This window comes from Sceloporus undulatus, unplaced genomic scaffold (assembly GCF_019175285.1).
Source record: "Sceloporus undulatus isolate JIND9_A2432 ecotype Alabama unplaced genomic scaffold, SceUnd_v1.1 scaffold_12, whole genome shotgun sequence".
Classification (NCBI taxonomy): Eukaryota; Metazoa; Chordata; class Lepidosauria; order Squamata; family Phrynosomatidae; genus Sceloporus; species Sceloporus undulatus.
Window position 1 is genome coordinate 2,369,823 of NW_024802934.1, and position 17,614 is coordinate 2,387,436.

At 38.4% G+C, this 17,614-nt stretch overlaps 1 protein-coding gene across 3 annotated transcripts in view; it reads right to left on the reverse strand.

Annotated features, from left to right (window-relative positions):
- Nucleotides 1–16,547, reverse strand: part of LOC121917186 (ephrin type-A receptor 3) — a 295,195-nt gene extending 278,648 nt beyond the window's left edge. For all 3 annotated transcript variants that reach the window (XM_042442910.1, XM_042442909.1, XM_042442911.1), the window contains exon 1: nucleotides 16,350–16,547. In XM_042442910.1, the coding sequence (XP_042298844.1) occupies nucleotides 16,350–16,476 (127 nt within the window). In that variant the 5' untranslated portion in view covers nucleotides 16,477–16,547. The remainder of the gene's footprint in view (nucleotides 1–16,349) is intronic.
- Nucleotides 16,548–17,614: the final 1,067 nt, after the last annotated feature.

Sequence of the window (17,614 nt, forward strand, 5' to 3'; positions counted from 1 at the left end):
CAGCAAGAGACAGGTTTGGACATTGTGATTCTGAAGACATATCTCTCACCCACTCTGCCTGGCCACCCACCAAGAAACATCTGCATCTGCTGTGTCAAAAAATAGATACTATTCTGAATGCTGGTGTTATAGAAATTCTTGTAAAACCAGCTCTACATCATATTTTCCATCATATAGGGGTAGCTCATCAACAGCACTGAATCACCACTTTTAAGAAGAAAGAAACTAAGGACATGTTCCAGTCTCTGTCTTTTTGCATCAACTTGTGTACAAATCTAGGAAAGATTTCCATGTAAATGATTCATTATGAGGGACATAATATTGACAATGGTCCATCCACAAATAACCAGAGTATTTCTGCTAAGTACAGCTATCCAGATCTCCATCTTTGTTTACCTCCTGACAAACCACATTGCCAGGACCATGTCCAGTTAGGCTGCTCTACATCCTGTATTATAACAGACATCCCATATTGTGGATGACCACAATTCCACAGTGCTATTAAAATTAGATCTGGTGTCCCAAATGTCAGGGATGGGGAGGTGCAAAAAATGACATGCTCATCATCATGAACATCTTTACGGCTCTTGATTTACTGAGAGCAGAATTTGAAACTGGCAGTTCTCAAGAGTTCTGGACTGTACTAAGCAGCGTCTGGAAGCATTAAGAACATGGGTCGCTCTGAGATGCTCTCAGTCCCCCACTTGTCCCACCTTTTCAGGCTGGGATCAGTTGGAGGAGAAATCAGTCATTGACCCTATTTGATTTCACTGAGAATGCATAACCAAAAAGACAAGCAAGAATAACATACCCTCCAAAAATTTCTCAGATTAAAACTGGGACACATGTGGCTGAACAGTATGGCCAAGATGGCAAATGTTATTGAGGAAGAACACATAAACTAGAAAAGGCTGCAGCAATTTGCTTTTACCTAATTCTATTCACGCCTCTCCTCTTCCCCTCTGCTGAGTTAATTTAGTGCAAACTAAATTATTATTTTCTCTTACTGTCCACTTTTACTGTCCACTTATTATCCAGGAAAGAAAAGGAAAATGCAACAAGATGACAGTCACTTATGGTAACTATGTATAAAGTATTTAATTAGCCATCAGCCAAATTACATTTTACCTTTGTCTGTGACTCATAGGTCCATTCTCATTCTATGACCCAAAAAAGACATTCACCATTCTGAGCCAGCTCTTGCGCTTTCATGTGAATTATGCTGAAGCCATATCCAGACTCTGTTGGGAGTACAGTTGAGACAAAGTTACTCCAGTAGATTAGTGTGTCATTGCCCATGAAGATAACTGACCTGGATCAGTGAAAGGGCAATATGGTTCCAAGTGCAAGCTACCTCCCCAGCCCTCTTGTGCAGGAAGAACAGCTGTAATTCAATGAAGCAATTTTATTTCCCCTCAGGAGCTGCTATTGATGTAGATAAACCTTGATGGGCTCAAGCCAAAGGATTACTGAGAAATGTGGACAGCAAAAGGCAAAGCTATATAGTCAAAAATGTTTTATGGAGAGCTATGTTGCAAAATGTGAGATATGGATTCCAGAAATGGATACATTGTTTTCAATATGAATTGCTCATGACCTCAAAATAAATTTGGCAAATGGCAGTTTCCCCCTTTTTAAAAAAAGCCTAGCTATTATTCAGGAACACACCATTCTCGTTAAACTCATGCATCTTTTACATCCATATTTCTGTCACATTAACAGATGTTCCTTAATTCAAACACTCCAAGGGAGGAAAATACTCTCTTTTTAAAAAACAAAATTAACCTTCAGATACTTAGTTTGGTAACTTTACTCTGGGATCAAAATGTCACACTAGCCTATTAATTGAACATCTGAGGAAAGTAAAGGGAAATCCCTGTTACTTGCATGCCAGTGGGTGCATTCAGAGCCTAATACTACAGACCTGCTGGCAAGTCAGAAAAGCACAGAATTCCTGTTCTTCAAACTCAACCTTCTTTCAAACAGCTTGACATGAGCAATCTCTTTCTCTTTTAGGATAAGGCACCAGCTGTTGGAATAGAAGAGTTCGTTGGAATAACTAACTGCGGAATGAATGAAGAATCCCAAGTTTTCCCACTGCACCTGTTGCCTTTATTTCAACATTTCACCTGCCCTTCCCACTCTTTCTCCCCCTCCCCCTTCTCCATTTATGAGAAAATATTTTCATGGCTCTGCTTAATCAAAGTCGGGATAATTTCTTGGCAAATCTGGAAGACAAGAATCCTTCCTTGCTTTCAAGTACTGATGTTGAGTGGGAGGAGAGGGGGAAGGTGAACATTTGCCATTCCATAACTAATGGCCCAATTCTGTACAAGAAGAGCTTGCTAAGCTACATGCAAGCCAAGTGGAAATGCTTTGGGCCTCAATTTTTTTCATGAATGCAGATTCAGAAGGAGATAGGTGTGGGTTTGTTTTTGTTTGTTTGTCCCCCCCCCCATCCAACTTGAATGTTAGGATGGGGAAGCATGAATGCAACTTCTGCATCAGTTCATAGTGTGATTGCTTTCCTTGGGAAAGGTAAGCATTCACCAATGGAAAATTTTGAAGTCAAGTAATCTGAAAAATTCTGTTTTGGTACCAACATACTTCAGAGATTACTTCTGCATAATTTTTCATTGCATTCCTATTATGAGTTGCCTTCACCTGACACCAGAAAACATCCATTAAAGGTGAAAACGTCCAAAGGTTGATGAACTACTATTTCTGCTATTCTTCACAGACTAGTCTGAAATGGATTTCTAGGAGTCAGTGTCCAGGAACATCTGGAAGGTCACAGATTCACCAGATTTGGATTAAAGTTTTATGAAACTTTTGAATGATACAGATACATGGCTATAATAAATTATTCAAATGTCCCACTTCATGTTAGCTTTTGTAGCCTATATTATTTCATATACTAAAGTGCAGGCAAATTCATTCTAGAGTACTCCTTTCACCTTATGTTTTTAAATGATTTCAGGTTAAAGGTTTTCCCCAGCATGGTAGTTTTGTATAATGTATGCAGTAATTTTTGTGATGGAGCACTCAAAACATTCTGAAAACACAATTTTGAATGCAACTGTACACTCTAGTAACAGAAATGCCATAACGAGTTTGTGTTCCTCTCTCACTGGAAATTCACAGCATATGTCAGTGGCCAAACTACGGATCAGGCCTTATAAAAGAAATACATTCAAGTCTTAGCAAAAGTCTGCCAACAAATATGGGAAACAAAACAACAGCCTACAGACTGGAAATATTCACTATCCCTCAAAAAGGGGGACATCAGGGATTTCAGTAATCATTGCAACATTGATTTCCCATGCAAGCAAAGTCACCCTCAGGAATTTACAACAGACTTTTACCATATATACAGGGAGAAATGCCAGATGTTGAAGTTGGTTCAGAAAAAGAAGAAGCATTAGTAATCATAATGCAAACCTATGATGGCTAATGAAACATACCAACGAAATTCAGAAAATCAAAGTGTGCTTTAAAAATTACAGCAAAGCCTTTCACTGTGTAAGTAATAATAAAAAGACCATCCCTGTTTTATAAAAAAAGGAATGGGTGTGCCTCAATATTTTATTGTCCTGCTGCTCTTGTCCTCTGGAAAAGAGGCCAGGCCACTGTCAGGAAACAATATAGAGAAACAGAATGGTTTCCTATTACCAAGGGAACTGCATTTTATCACCCTATCTGTTTAATTTATACTCATAATAAATCACACATGTGGGATGAGACTGAGGATGGAAGTATGAAAATTGTGAGAAGGAACATCACCTATTGAAGAAAGGCAAAAACTAATGAAGACTTAGAACAACTGTTGAAGAAAATTAAGGGAGAAAATTCAAAAGCAGGACTGCAGCTGAATATTAAGAAAACAAAAATAATGAGAATAGAATTAGTTAAAAGTGGACATTGAAATTGTTAAAGATTTTCCATATATTGGCTCATTCATCAATCAAAATGGAAATTTTTATAGTCAAGAAGTCAGAATAATGCTGAGACTTAGAAAAGATATTCATAAATATAGCAATGAATACAAAAGGAAAATTCATTTATGTTATAGTATTTCCATTTCAATTTATGGTTTTGAAAGCTGGACAATGAAGAAACTGAACAGAAAAAAGCGCTTCATTGGAAATGTGGCTCTATGGATACCATGGACTGACAAAAAATAAATGAATCAGTTGATTTGAAAGCCTCTGCCAGGCCAGTTGTACATATCTAAAAGTGGATCCATCTTTTTCTGTTTGATGCAACAAATATGGCTTGCCTTCTGGAAATTATTACAATGATATCAGCTTAAGTACATATTATTGTTGTTTTTTAAAGGAATCATACTTTAATCACTCCCTATGGTTTAACAATCAAATGGCATTGCACTGAGTCATAGTATACAGTAACAATGCATGGCACATTTCAGGAGATGGAAAGATTTTTAATGCAACTTTAGCTTTTTGAACAAGCTAAAGTTGCATAAATAAATCTTTTTTGTCTCCTGAAAATGTGTTGTGTGAAAAACTGTACAACCTCTTGAACCCACTTTACAAACAAGTTATTTGGGAGGAGAACAGGAAACTGGCAAACATTTAATGCAACATTATGCCAGTCAGATGTAATTCTTAAATACTGTCCTAATTCAATTCAAAGAACTATCTAATTCAAGGCCAGGTCCAGCATTTCATTCATAAACAGACCAAAGATTACTTCTCTTTGCACCCCTGGCTTATTCACTTGTACACAAGAAATCATAGAGGCAAGCAGCTAAGCACTTCAAAATGAACACACAAAATGGAGACTACATGCTGATACAATCAGAAATCTCCATTGAGTGTCATGTTGAGGAAAGCAGGATGCTAACGCTGAATCCGGTTTTATTTTCCAACATGCTGATGTCACCAAGAAGCTATTTTTATTGTTTAACAGAATTTATGGAGGTAATTAATTCAGAACATGTGTGCTTTGCTAGTCACATATTTAAAAAACCAAATTTCCCAAGCTTAATTTTCTGTGCTTCCAAGCAAAATTTTACCCACATTCTCTCCCACTTCCCTCATGTGAAAGAACATCATTAAGACAAGATAAGGCAAAACCATGAAAACTGTATACTGCATTCTTTCCTATCCAATCCATCACAATTTTGTAAGTCATCCATTTCCTATTCCTGCACCTTGTTGTCCCAGTACAGCCACATCATATTTCATAATGTCTTCCCACCCTGAGAATCCAAAAACAGTATGCACGCATAGATCCCACTGTGTTTTCTCTATGGTTTCCCTTCACCAGTGAGCAGGTGTTTTCTGCCCTATTTCATTTCCTCCATAACTCAACAATACTGTAAAGACAACTTCTGGGTCCCAAAGTGGTTGTTTTAAATCTGAGTCCTCACCCATACACTTCATGAAGCTCTCACAGGTGGTTCTAACTGGACATAACATTCAGCATATCTTACCTATCACCTGTGGGGGATTTTAGCCATGGGCACATGACAATGTTGGCATGGGCCCAATGAGAACTGCAGTACTGGCTTTCAGCAGTGAAGACGGGGGCCATTCTGGGGCTACCACATTCAAAGAAAAGCATGAAAACATACTACATAAACAGTAAAGATTTGATAACATCTTAGAGTGAGCCACTATGAAGCCTTCACATCATTTCCAACTTATGGTGACCCTAAGGTGAACCTATTATGGGTTGGGTTTTTTTTGGCAAGTTTCTTCAGAAGACTTTTGCCATTGCCACCCTATGAGGCTGAGAGAGTGTGACTTGCCAAGGTTACCCAGTGGGTTGACAGAGCCAAAGTTCAAGTCCAACATTCAACCCACTATATCACAATGGCTAAAGGATAATACTTGAGTGTATGTAAATATATACAGTATAGTTATCTGTTCTGTATTGGATCCAGACAGACTGCTGCCGCACTGCAGAATTAAAGCAGTTTGAGACTGCTTTAACTATCATGGCTCCATCCTATGGAATCCTGGGATTTTTAGTTTGTTAAGGCACCAGGAACAGAGAAGCTTAAATATCTCACAAAACTACAAATCCAGAATTCCATAGCATTGAGTCATGGCAGTAAAAAGTTGTGTCAAACTACATTCATTCTGCTGTATAGATACATCCTAAGGCTTAAATTGCAACCACTGAAATCATACCTAACTTAAGTTCCAATGATTTTAGTGGTTCTACAAGCATGACTGAAAGCCAGAGACATGTAGCAATTTATGTCAAATCCCTGCTTGGCCATAGAAAGTAAGTAAATGTAATCTTGGGCAACTCACACTGTCTCAGACTAAGGGGAAGAAAATGCCAAAACTCCTCTGAAGAAATGTTACCAAGAAAACCCTAAAACAGAGTCACCATAAATCAGAGTCAACCTGAAGGTCTAACAATAAGAACAAAAATGAAAAATATAAATAATTATGCTTAAATCTAGCCCACTGGATTACTTCTTGAAATAATTTTCAACATGCTTTTGTTCACTCATATGTGGATGACTGGATTTTCTTGCCAAATTAATCAATGTTAGCTAAATTCTAAAGTTGTCAAAAAGCTAAAAGTGTTAATATTACAAAAAATAGCTATAAAATTGTTACAAGTAGGTTAACTTTTGAATGCTCACAAAGAACCAAGACTACAAAGATTATATATGCAGAAGACAGGGGTACAATATGACTATACGAAGGAGGCAATGCAACCTTAAATGCAGAGAACTGCTGAAGAAATCAAATACAAAACAGGAAAAATAATTTGTTCTTCTTAATAATTGGATGAATAGACGAAACCTTCTCTGAAAAACATTTTCCATTTTGACTAAAACACAAAGTATACTGAAATATAAAGAATGGGGAGGAACTCTTAAGGACTCCTCCTAACCAGTAATTCATGAGAAAAATATTATTCAACTTAGTGGATCTCACTTCAAAGTAGTCATATATAGTATTGCATTGCTACTGTAGCAATACTTTAGCTGTACTGTACAAAAACAGAAAGTGTTCTGTGGAAGCTAGAGCTTGAATCTTAATAGTGGCCCCAATGACAGTAGCCACATTAAATTAGCTGTTGCAAATATTTACATATGTAAATCCCTATGTAAATCTCATTGATTCAACTGTTCTACTCTAGTCAGAACTCCCAGTGAGATGCAGGCTAATGAAGCTTTTCCACTTTTCACAATATTCACAACATTTCTCTTTTCTCATCTTGTATTTTGTGGATTGTGTCAGGCAGCAGCTGTTGTATGATGTGCTAGAAGCAGCCCCCTGGCTTTTCCATTCGTTTTGAAACCCAAAAGCTAGTTTGCTGCACTCGTATGAAACGAAAAAGGCTGTGCTATCAGCAGTGTTGAAAATCTGACTGCAAATCCCATTGGATTCTGATAGGTGAAAATTTAGTGGGTGAAATGGGAAGGGGTGGATTATCTTGTACTTTGTCTCAGGCAGTCAAATATGTGAAGACAGCCCTGAGCACTACAGTTCAAGCACCCCAATTTTTTCTTTGTCTCCTTTCTTTTAAAAAGAATTAATTAAATAACTATAGACACAGAATTAGAGGCTGGTTTTAATTAGCATATGTAAATATTTTTATGAAAATATTACAGCCATCTATTAAAACTGCAAAGTGTAAATATTAAATATATACTGTTACCTAAACCAGAAGTGACAAAAATCCTCTTTTCTCTCTCTGTCACTCTCTCTTTCTAGATTGTTCACTGTCATAAAACTTGTGAAGTAATTTGCAAGTATAAAGTTATTCACAGACTCAAGAAATAAATATATGTATATTCATGTGTGTGTATGTATCTACACACACATGCCCATGTGCACACACACACACACACATCTTGGTTTTGACACTGAAATCTACAGGAAGAGTGTTTTAGGGAGTGCACCGCTGGTAAAAAGTGGACCTAAACCACCTTCAGAAAGAAGGTGTCTCAGTTTTATTAAAACAAATTAAATATAATTGTAAAATATATCAGTTTAAATCTTCCAGGAGAATGTTTATTTTTTTAAAAAAATTGATTCCTCTACTTTTGTACAATTACAAATGTGAAATTTGGTTTCTAAAAGTGAAAGATCAGAATTAATCATAATATTAAATCTGCTTTCTTAACAGAACTTTACTCTGTAGACCCCCTTTATTTTACTGTTGAACTGCTTTTACATTTCCACTGCTGTTTGTCTGATGTGCTTTTATTCTCTTCCCACTTTTTCCCCACCAGATTAATGGGATTTTCTTCCCCCCCTGCCCCGTAACAGCAGGATATACAGTACTTTACAAAAAAGAGAGAAAAGTTGCCTAAAAGTTTTCACTTACAGTGGTTCAGCTTGAATAATGTCTCCCCACGTTAAAGAATTAATTTGGTGTGGTTTCATTAATCCTAAACAAGGTTTGGCAGGCAAGGCCTTTTATTCTTTTGTCTCTCTCCCAACAATTCCCTTCAAACACAACAATCTGTATTTCTATATCTTCATTTCTTTTAACTACTTTATCCTCCTCTGGTGACTTTCCAAGCAAGCTGAAATTTAAAAATCCATAAATATGTGTTCCAAATTTCAATCAGTAAGGGCCATCAAACATTAACTGCACTAAAGCCAAATTAAAATATACACATGAATTCATATTCTATCATTTCAGTCCACTTTCAATTTAATATTTGAATGATTTCTTGGGCATCGCTTACCCAAAGTAAGGAATTTTTAAGTACCCCTGTTTTTAGTGAAACAGTTAAACACACATTCAAAATATCTCTGATAACCTCTGATTGGACTGTTTCCAAAACTGCTTTTTTAAAAAGACCTGTTAATTATTCTTTAAAACCCTGCAGCAAATATGATATTGTAAAAAAATAAAATGAGAAACACATTTTTTCCCTGCCATGTTACTACTCCAGCCCTATTTTTCTACTGTGGCCATGACTCTTACAAAGTTATAACTATGATACAGCAATAAGAACAGTTACTGCCTCCTTTCTAGTAGAGAATCCTCTGCACTGCTGACATCAAATATCCTACGTACACTGGCATCATAAAACTTGTCCAGTATTCAGACTTCTAAATTTTAGTTTATTGATTGATTGATTGATTGATTGATGTTTTTTTCCCTCCTTTTCCCAGTTAGGGACTCAAGGTGGCTTAGAACAGTTAAAACAAAGATAGCTAAAACATCACCACATATAAAAATTAATATTCAGCTCTTAAAAACTATAAACATACTTCATGAAAATCAATCTTCATTACAACCATATTATTTGGAATTCAACATCCTTCAAATCAACCCTATATCTCAAAGGATAGCTTTAGGATTAAAGCACACATCTCAGAAATTTTAATGGTAGTGGTAGATATGGATTCCCATGAAATGCATGGCCATAGGCTTTCATGCAAAAATACTGTCACCCTCTTAAAAAACCTCCTCTTGGTAAAAAAATCTAATGAGCAACAGAATACATTTCTAAATAAATATGAAGAAAATATGAGTTTGTCTTCAGTTTACTTACTGGAATGAAACTGCAATATGCACTGGACTGGACTCTGCTATGAAAATAACTTTAATAGAAAGTATCAAATACTGTGAAACTTAATAATTTCAAATTGTTTTTCCCTTACCTCTAATAAGATTTACCCGGGGGGGGGGGGGGGGGGTCAGCCCTAAATAATTACTATAAAAAGGAAAGTTAAAGGAAAACAGAAGACAGGCTGTTATGTAAATATGCCTTCAGGCTCTATAATCTAACGGGTCGGGTGCCCAACAGGAGCCTTAACTTTTCCAAACTCTGTCTACCTCCCATTTTTTGGAAACTGCTCTGTAGTGACCCTCACTGGTGACAAAATCCAGACTGCTGACAGGAAAAAAGAAAGAGAAACACCTGCATCAGTATTATGGTTCATTCAGTGATAATTCTTTCAGCAAGAGTTTTATCTTCTGGTTCTGGAGGTTTCCTTGAAGAAAAGATGTACATTTTTGACCAACATCGGCAGCATGCACACTAGACAGAAATAACATCTCCCCCACCAGTCAGTATTATCCTGGGAGGTAATGTTTTAATCCCAGCATTTCTGTCAAAATAAGGGCATTCAGTCATGCAGACATCATGTGGGCAGCCTTTTTTTAAAAAGTGTTTTGATTGCCTTACACTTTAATAACACAACTAGTGGTGAGAAACAACTTTTTTAAAGGTGATCCTTCTTTTTAAAAAAATGTATATATCTAAATATTTTAGCCATGCCTCTTAACTTCGTTCATTGCTATTTGCATAATTCCTCCAAGAGTAAAAGAGCACCTAAGTGATGGCAAGAAACTTCCATACTGGTGTGTTTAATATTTAACATGTGTTCCATTTTTTTAACGTGACATACTTGGGGACTGTTAGACTGAAGCAATGAATTGATCTCATGGTAGGAATATTAAAGCAAACAAGGAGGTATTCAGATTATTGAAGTGTACAAGTCCTGTAATAAGAACAAGCAAACACTCTTACTTTTTAGTTCCAAATTATGGAATATTGTAAATGTTATAGAATGAAACCAAATAGCTATGAATAAGAGGAAGAAGTGTGAACAGTAATGTTTTAGATCTTATTTTTTTATTACTCTCTAAATTCTATTTAAATGAACTGACAAATAATTGTTGTTTTAAAGTAACCACTCCTCTACAAGCATATTTTGAGTTTTATTATTTAATGTGACAGTTGCTAAACTTTATGCCCCTCGGGGATTTCATCATTGCGAGTCAAGATTTATCAGGTCACCACACCCGACATTTTCTTGAAGCATTGTGAAACTATTTTATTCAAGCTAAGTTAATGGCTGGGGTTAAACTGTGAGGTTGGGTGTATATGTGGGTGGATGGAGCCAGAGTTGGAATTTTAATCATGTCAAGTTCTCATAGATGCTTCCCTTGTCATTTATGTGGTACTTTTAGAGGTTTGTTTTCTGTTTTTAAAGTCTCTTTCAGCCTCCATCCCCTCTCCCAAGCTTTGAGGATATCAGAGTATAAAACTCTATGGTCACAATCCACTGGCAAATTCTCCTGAAATGAATCCACAACGTGGACATTAATAAGAACATGGAAACATTAATGCACTCCTAAGTTTCTCCCATTCATTCCAGTGGGATTGTTTAGAACTTTTCAGAAGACGGTTTCCTAAATAAAGAAATATGTAACCTACAACATTTATTGGACTGATTAGTTTTGTTTGAAAATACACCAAAAATCATGTGTCTATTAAAAATCATTTGCCATAAAAATCCACTTCTAAGACTCCCTTTAAACCAAGGAATGAAACGTTATGACTGAATAAGGGAAAGTTATGCGAAAGGGCCACAATGCCCATCTCACAGCCACTTCAAAGTGCCACAGCTCATGACATCACTGAGATGTACATTAATATTTTTTGAACTGCTAAATTATGTTTACCAGGGGAAAGATGTAAGTTAACCACTGAACAAATGTTCTGGTACGGGTAAGCACAAACGGCGAAGTCGTTTAAGGAAAAACTCGCACACTGTAAACAGAGTCTGAAATACTTCTTGCTGTTTACTGAAATGGAGCCTGTAGGTAACCATGAACAGATGTACAGTCCTGGTGTCTTTTGGGGTAGTTGTGTTCATAAGAAATTCTTTATGTGCGATTGGAGAGGTTAAAAGAAGTTTCCTGTCTGCACAGTCAAAATATTATTGAAGCAATTCAAGTTGTCAGTAAAAGCTTAAACAAATTTGCTGATAATCCTGTTAATGACCTAGGTCAAGTGTTAACTGTTGCAGGTTATAAAACAGTTAAATTAAGGTTGCTGGTACCCTTGGGCAAATCGTATCATTACAGAAATGGATTAGGAAAAAAACTATTAAATTGTAGAGTGATATCGCTCGTTTTGGTTTATGAATTGACAAGAATGGTTCCTGAAATCATCACAACACATTTCGATGTGTGTGTGTGTAGAATCCCCCTTTTTAAAAAGTCTAATTTGAAGATATAAAATAGTGAATTATGAATTCTAAGAGAGCATACTTCCAGCCTGGAATTTCTGTACATATCAAAAAATCTATTTAAGCCTGAGCATGGCGCAAAATCCATTCATTATTCAGATGTTAATTCCTTCTGACATTTTCCTGTGGTTGAATAGATGGCTCACACTTCTCAGCTCTGCTGGGGTTGTTTTATTTTATTTTATTTTATTTTAAAAAAAGAGATTGCTTAAAGAGCTTTGGTTCTACACATGTGCACAAATGAAGTGTGTGAGAGAGAAAAATAAGTTTGAAAAAATTACCTATTTCATCACCTCTCTGCTTAATTGGAGCTTCCATTTATAACCAACACAGCACAAAACCAAAGCAGATGCAAATTAATAACTAAAACCTAAACTTTAAACTAGATCTAAAAATTGTGTAGTATCAAAAATGGTATAGTGTCAAAACGTGAAAATGGTATCAAAGAAAAAAACAATTATCTTTCAAAGAACAAATACAAATTAAAACATACCCCAAAGCAATGCTGCTATAGAATGAGCTTTATCCCTTCCCATAAGTCTTCATGAGATGAAATAAACTCATAAGATTTGTTTAGGATTTATAAAAAGTTTGTTGTTGTCATATAAACATAGATGAAGAGATATTCAAGCTCCAAAATTTAATCAACTTCAGTTATTATTATTTCCCCCCCAAAGATTCTGTGATGGAGTTGTAGAGGGTGGCAAGAAAAAGATGGCTTAATTCCTTCAACACTTAAAGTCTATATGTGTCTAGAAGTAAGTCCCACTGAGTTAAATGAGGTTTAATTTCACATAGGTGTATATACAGAATTACAGTCACAGTATAAGTTTTAACCCTCACACACATACACACATAACACAAGCATATACTTTCAAATTAACATGTTTGAAAATATTATAGTTGACCTCTGCGCTATCCACATTCACAGATATTATTTTAAAGAGAAAAATAATTCAAATGCATGGAAACAACTTCAAAAAGTACACTTTCAAAAGACATTTTGTTTGTCTGGAAAGCTCTGAAGCACTGTTTATTTAAACACAGACACATGTAATTCTTTTCCGTTTCTACGTTCCTTTATAATTACATAATTATAATGACATAATTATAATTGACTGTCATTGTCAACACTTCCTTCAAAACTGGAAATTTGAAGCTGCTGTATGGTCTACAGTAAAAGATTAAATATAGGGACAAAACAATTTCCAAGTTGTCACTACACAACCCAGAATTTGTGATATCGCACAAAATGTGTGGAATTTTTAAAAATTACACACAGGCGGGAAAGCGTGATCCCAACTGTGAACCACTATGTTCTTTACAATCTTCCGAACACAGTAAGCTTTCAGAAAGGATCACAACAGATACAGAAATTAACAGATCACATAGCAAAGTGTGAGTGTCTAGATATCTTACGTTGCCTCAGTTGCTATTTGCTGGCTACTATACTTTGCCAGCCAGAGAGCAAGCTGCTCTACTGCTCTTTTGTGCTCATTAGACTTGAGTTTAGCTGCTAAGAGCTGCAGCCTTTTCCAAACTGCCCTCTCTGGCTTCTCAGGCTTTATGAACCAAAAAAGGGAGAATCCAATACGAAGACTGATACCACTGCTTTCCTACCAGCAATACAAGTTCTGTTAATGCCACCATCCTATCTTCTATCCATTTCTTTTAAAAGAATGCGCCTCCATGAAGGCTATATTTTTAAAAGCAAATCATAAAGAACAATGTGCTTGTTTCCCCAGTATATAAAAAAATGTTCAACCTGCATCGTCTCCCTCTCAAGATATATATTCTTGAGACTTAAAAAAACATCAATATGAGTACCATCTCCTCTCCAGAAGAAAGTGGTAGTATTATTTGTTTTGTTCATTGAAGACCCTAGGAAAATAACCATCGAAACCATTTGCTTAATAAGCAAGACTGATCAGGCAGGTGGACGGTTTTGCACCATTATTTCAAACTACAAGTCCCTCCTACCCTTTCGGCTTTTGAATTGTAGGTGTAAGTCGGTGTGCTTGAACACTCTTGTGTCAAAGGTTGCATGTTTGGTGCTCTGGCTTCACCCATAGAATTACTGGGTGTGTCTTTTAAAGGAACATGTTTTAGGGGGGAAATCCAAAAGGCATTTATTTCTGCCCCCCCTCACTCCCCACCCTCAACAAGCTTGACACCTTCAACAATCGTTTCTGATTCAATAAATGTTTTCTGATTAAATAGATTGAAATGGGTACACACAGACAGGGAGACAGGCAGACACAGTGAAATGTGCCACACCAAACACAGGTGACTTTGATAAGAAATTGCTGTATTTTATTACTCCCAAAGTTTGCGATGCAAACAAAATTAATTAACCCAGGACATAATTTCAGTACGACTTCAAGTACTTGTATTAATCCCAGAAACAAACTAATTTTTAAAGGATATGGGCCCTTAGGGAGGGGGTTAGTTTTGTTGATGTTTTTTCCCTCTGTTGAATTATAGGTCAGAGTAACAGACGCCTGCCATTGCTCCAATTGACTATCAAAGCAAATAAAAACAAGCAATACAGCCATAATGTAAGAAGCCAACACAAGCTCTTTCTCTTTGTGTGTCTGTCTTTCTGTCTCAGAGAAAGAATGAAGGAGGTTGGACATTGTTCTGCTTCTTGAGAATTCACTCATGTCTTATTCAGCTAGAGCTTCCCTTGCCGCCAAATAGTTAAAATATTACAGAACGCATCTCATGTGTCTCTTCAGCCATAACACAAGAAGCCAACACAAGTTTTCTCTCTGTGTGTGTGTGTGTCTGTGTGTGTGTTAGAGAGAGAAAGAGAGATTGGACATTGTTCTGCTTTTTGCGACTTCACTAATTTTCCATATTCAGATAGATCATCTCTTGCCACCAAATAGTAAAATAATACAGAATGCATCCCTTCCTTCCTTTGTCCCAATATATATATATATATATATATATATATATATATATATATATATCTTTTTCACTCTCTGTGTGTGTACATTACACACACACACACACACACAAATTTTGGGAGTAGGAAGGGTAGAGACATATTGGATGCATTCTGTATTATTTTATTGTGTTTGTGTATGTATACACGCACACACACACACACACATATATATAAAATTTTGGGAGTAGGAAGGAAAGAGACTTATAGGATGCATTCTCTCTCTCTCTCTCTCTCTCTGTGTGTGTGTGTGTATATATATATATATATACACACACACACATACACACATATATGTCTCTATATATGTATATGTCATTTATACACACACAGACATGTCTGTGTATATGTGTGTGTATGTGTATGTGTGTATAGACACAGAGAGACATAATCAGAGAGATAAAGAGTGAGTGAGTGTGTTTCCACACTCCATGACCCCAAAGCATCCCTCCAACAGCATCTCTTTTTCGCAATGAAGCGGAATCCTCCCTAAAGCCAGGGAAAGAAGGGGCTTCCCTGAGCGAGCCTCTCTTGGCACCAACCTGGGCTCAGACTCAGCCCTGCCGGACCTGGCACCCTTTGCCCCAAAGCCATCCAGCAGCCAAGGCTTGGCAGAGGCAGAGGCGCCAGAAGCCCCGGGGAGGGTGCCCTCCTCCTCTCCCTGCCTCCTTCCTGCCTCCTGGCTCCAGAGATGTCCCAGCCAGTCCCTCTCGCTCCAAAGAAAAACCCCGCCGCCACTTTCTCTTTCCCTCTCTCCCTCACACACACAGCCATCAACTTTGCCAAGAAGTGCCCATCATGTGCCACCTCCTTCAGGGCGGCCCAAGGGCACTTCCAAATTCCCAGGCGCCCGGGGGACTTAACCCAGGTTCAATCCCAGCAGGGCCCAGACTGTCCCATTTCCCAGCGCCCAGATTGCCCAGTGCCTGGACTTTCCGATCCCCCAATGCCCAGGATTCCCAGTTGCCACACGCACAGCTTTCCCAATGCCCAGGTCTTCTAAAGTCTCAATGCCCAGATTGCCCAGGGTCCAGACTTCCAAATTCCCCGATCCCCAGATCCCTCAATGCCCAGATGTCCCAATTGCCCAAATGCCCAGATTCGCCAGGATCCTGACTTTCCAAAACCAATGCTCCAACGTCTAGAGTTTCCAGTGTCCAGACTTCCAAATACCAGAATGCCCAGCTTTCCCCATCCTAAGGCCCCCAGAAGGGGGAAGAGGGCAGGAGCTGCTTTCCAGCCCAAGAAAGCGGAGAGGGACCTGGCAGGTGGGATGCTCTGGAGGGCAAAAACAATAATACTAATAACGGGGATTAAATGCCACCAAGGGACCCTGGGGGCAGGTGGGCAGGTGCCTGGGTCCGGGGCTGCTCTCCTTCCTCCTCCTCCTCCTCTTGGCTTACCTTCGTTGGTGGGATGCAGGTTGAGATCCGCCAGGCAGCATCCGCGGGCGGTGGAGGCGAGGCAGAGGAGGCAGGAGAGGAGGCAGAGGCAGAGGCAGAGGCGGAGGCTGGGCTGAGGCGAGTCCATGGTGCTCCAGCAGCATCGCTCCCTCGAGCCGGCCAGGGCTGGGCAGCCGGAGCCAAGTTACCATGCTCCGCTCCGGAGGCTCAGAGCATGAAGTTGGAGGCTCCGCAGATGGAGAGCCAAGAGCAGCAGCAGCAGCAGCAAGAGGAGGAGGAGGAGGAGGAGGAGCTGGACCACAGACAGACTCACAGAGAGAGAGGGGGGGGCTCCTCCCGCGCGGTCCTAGCGCCTCCTCTTCTCCCCCCTCTGGCAACAAGGTGCCACAGCTGTGTCTCTCTCTACACTGCAGGAGTAGCCAGTGGCATCCCTAGGGTTGGTGCCACACACCCCTCCACTGACCTCCTCCCATTTCACACCTATCAGAATTCATACTCAGGCTTTTCTTTTCTTTTCTTTGTACTAATGTTACTCCTCCATCAGAATGAGTCCCTTTACTGGGAGGAAGGTGGGGTATAAATAAGCATCATCATCATCATCATCATTCCCCAATACAGTGGGGCCTTGTTATCCTCCAGAGTTTGATTCCAGGATATCCCTCGTGGATAACAAAATCCATGGATGCTCAAGTCCCGTTAAATATAATGGCAGCGCAAAATCATATATAAAATGGTTTGCTTTTTTTTGGAATTAATACTTTTTGGGAATGTTTTCAAGTCATGGATGCTTGAATCCATGGATTAAAAAAAATCCATGGATAAGGAGGGCTGACTCTACCACTGAATGTAACACTAACAGTTCTGACAGAAACAGGTGGGCAAATTAAAAGGATACCTTCAAATTACAAGATCACATGCACAAGCTAAATGTGTTTAAACATGCATGATGAAGGTTGGCTTAAAATGTGATGTTGTTAAAGAACATTTAAAAAGAAGAAAAAATTCAATTCTTTTTAAAAATGAAAATTTTGAAATTTGAAATTTTGATTTTAAAAAATTTCTGGGCCACTCCTTTCTCCTCCCACTGAGTTTCCCCCCTCCACTCCCACCCTCTCTTAAAGCATTTTAAGTGGAAGCGGATGAAATGCCACAGCCTGTTTCTGCCAAAATGTAGATGTTTGGAGAGCAGTGGTGTCGCCCCCCCCCCCTTTAGGGCGTCCCCTGGTGCCGTCTGCCACATACACAACCCAGTGGTGCCACTGAGG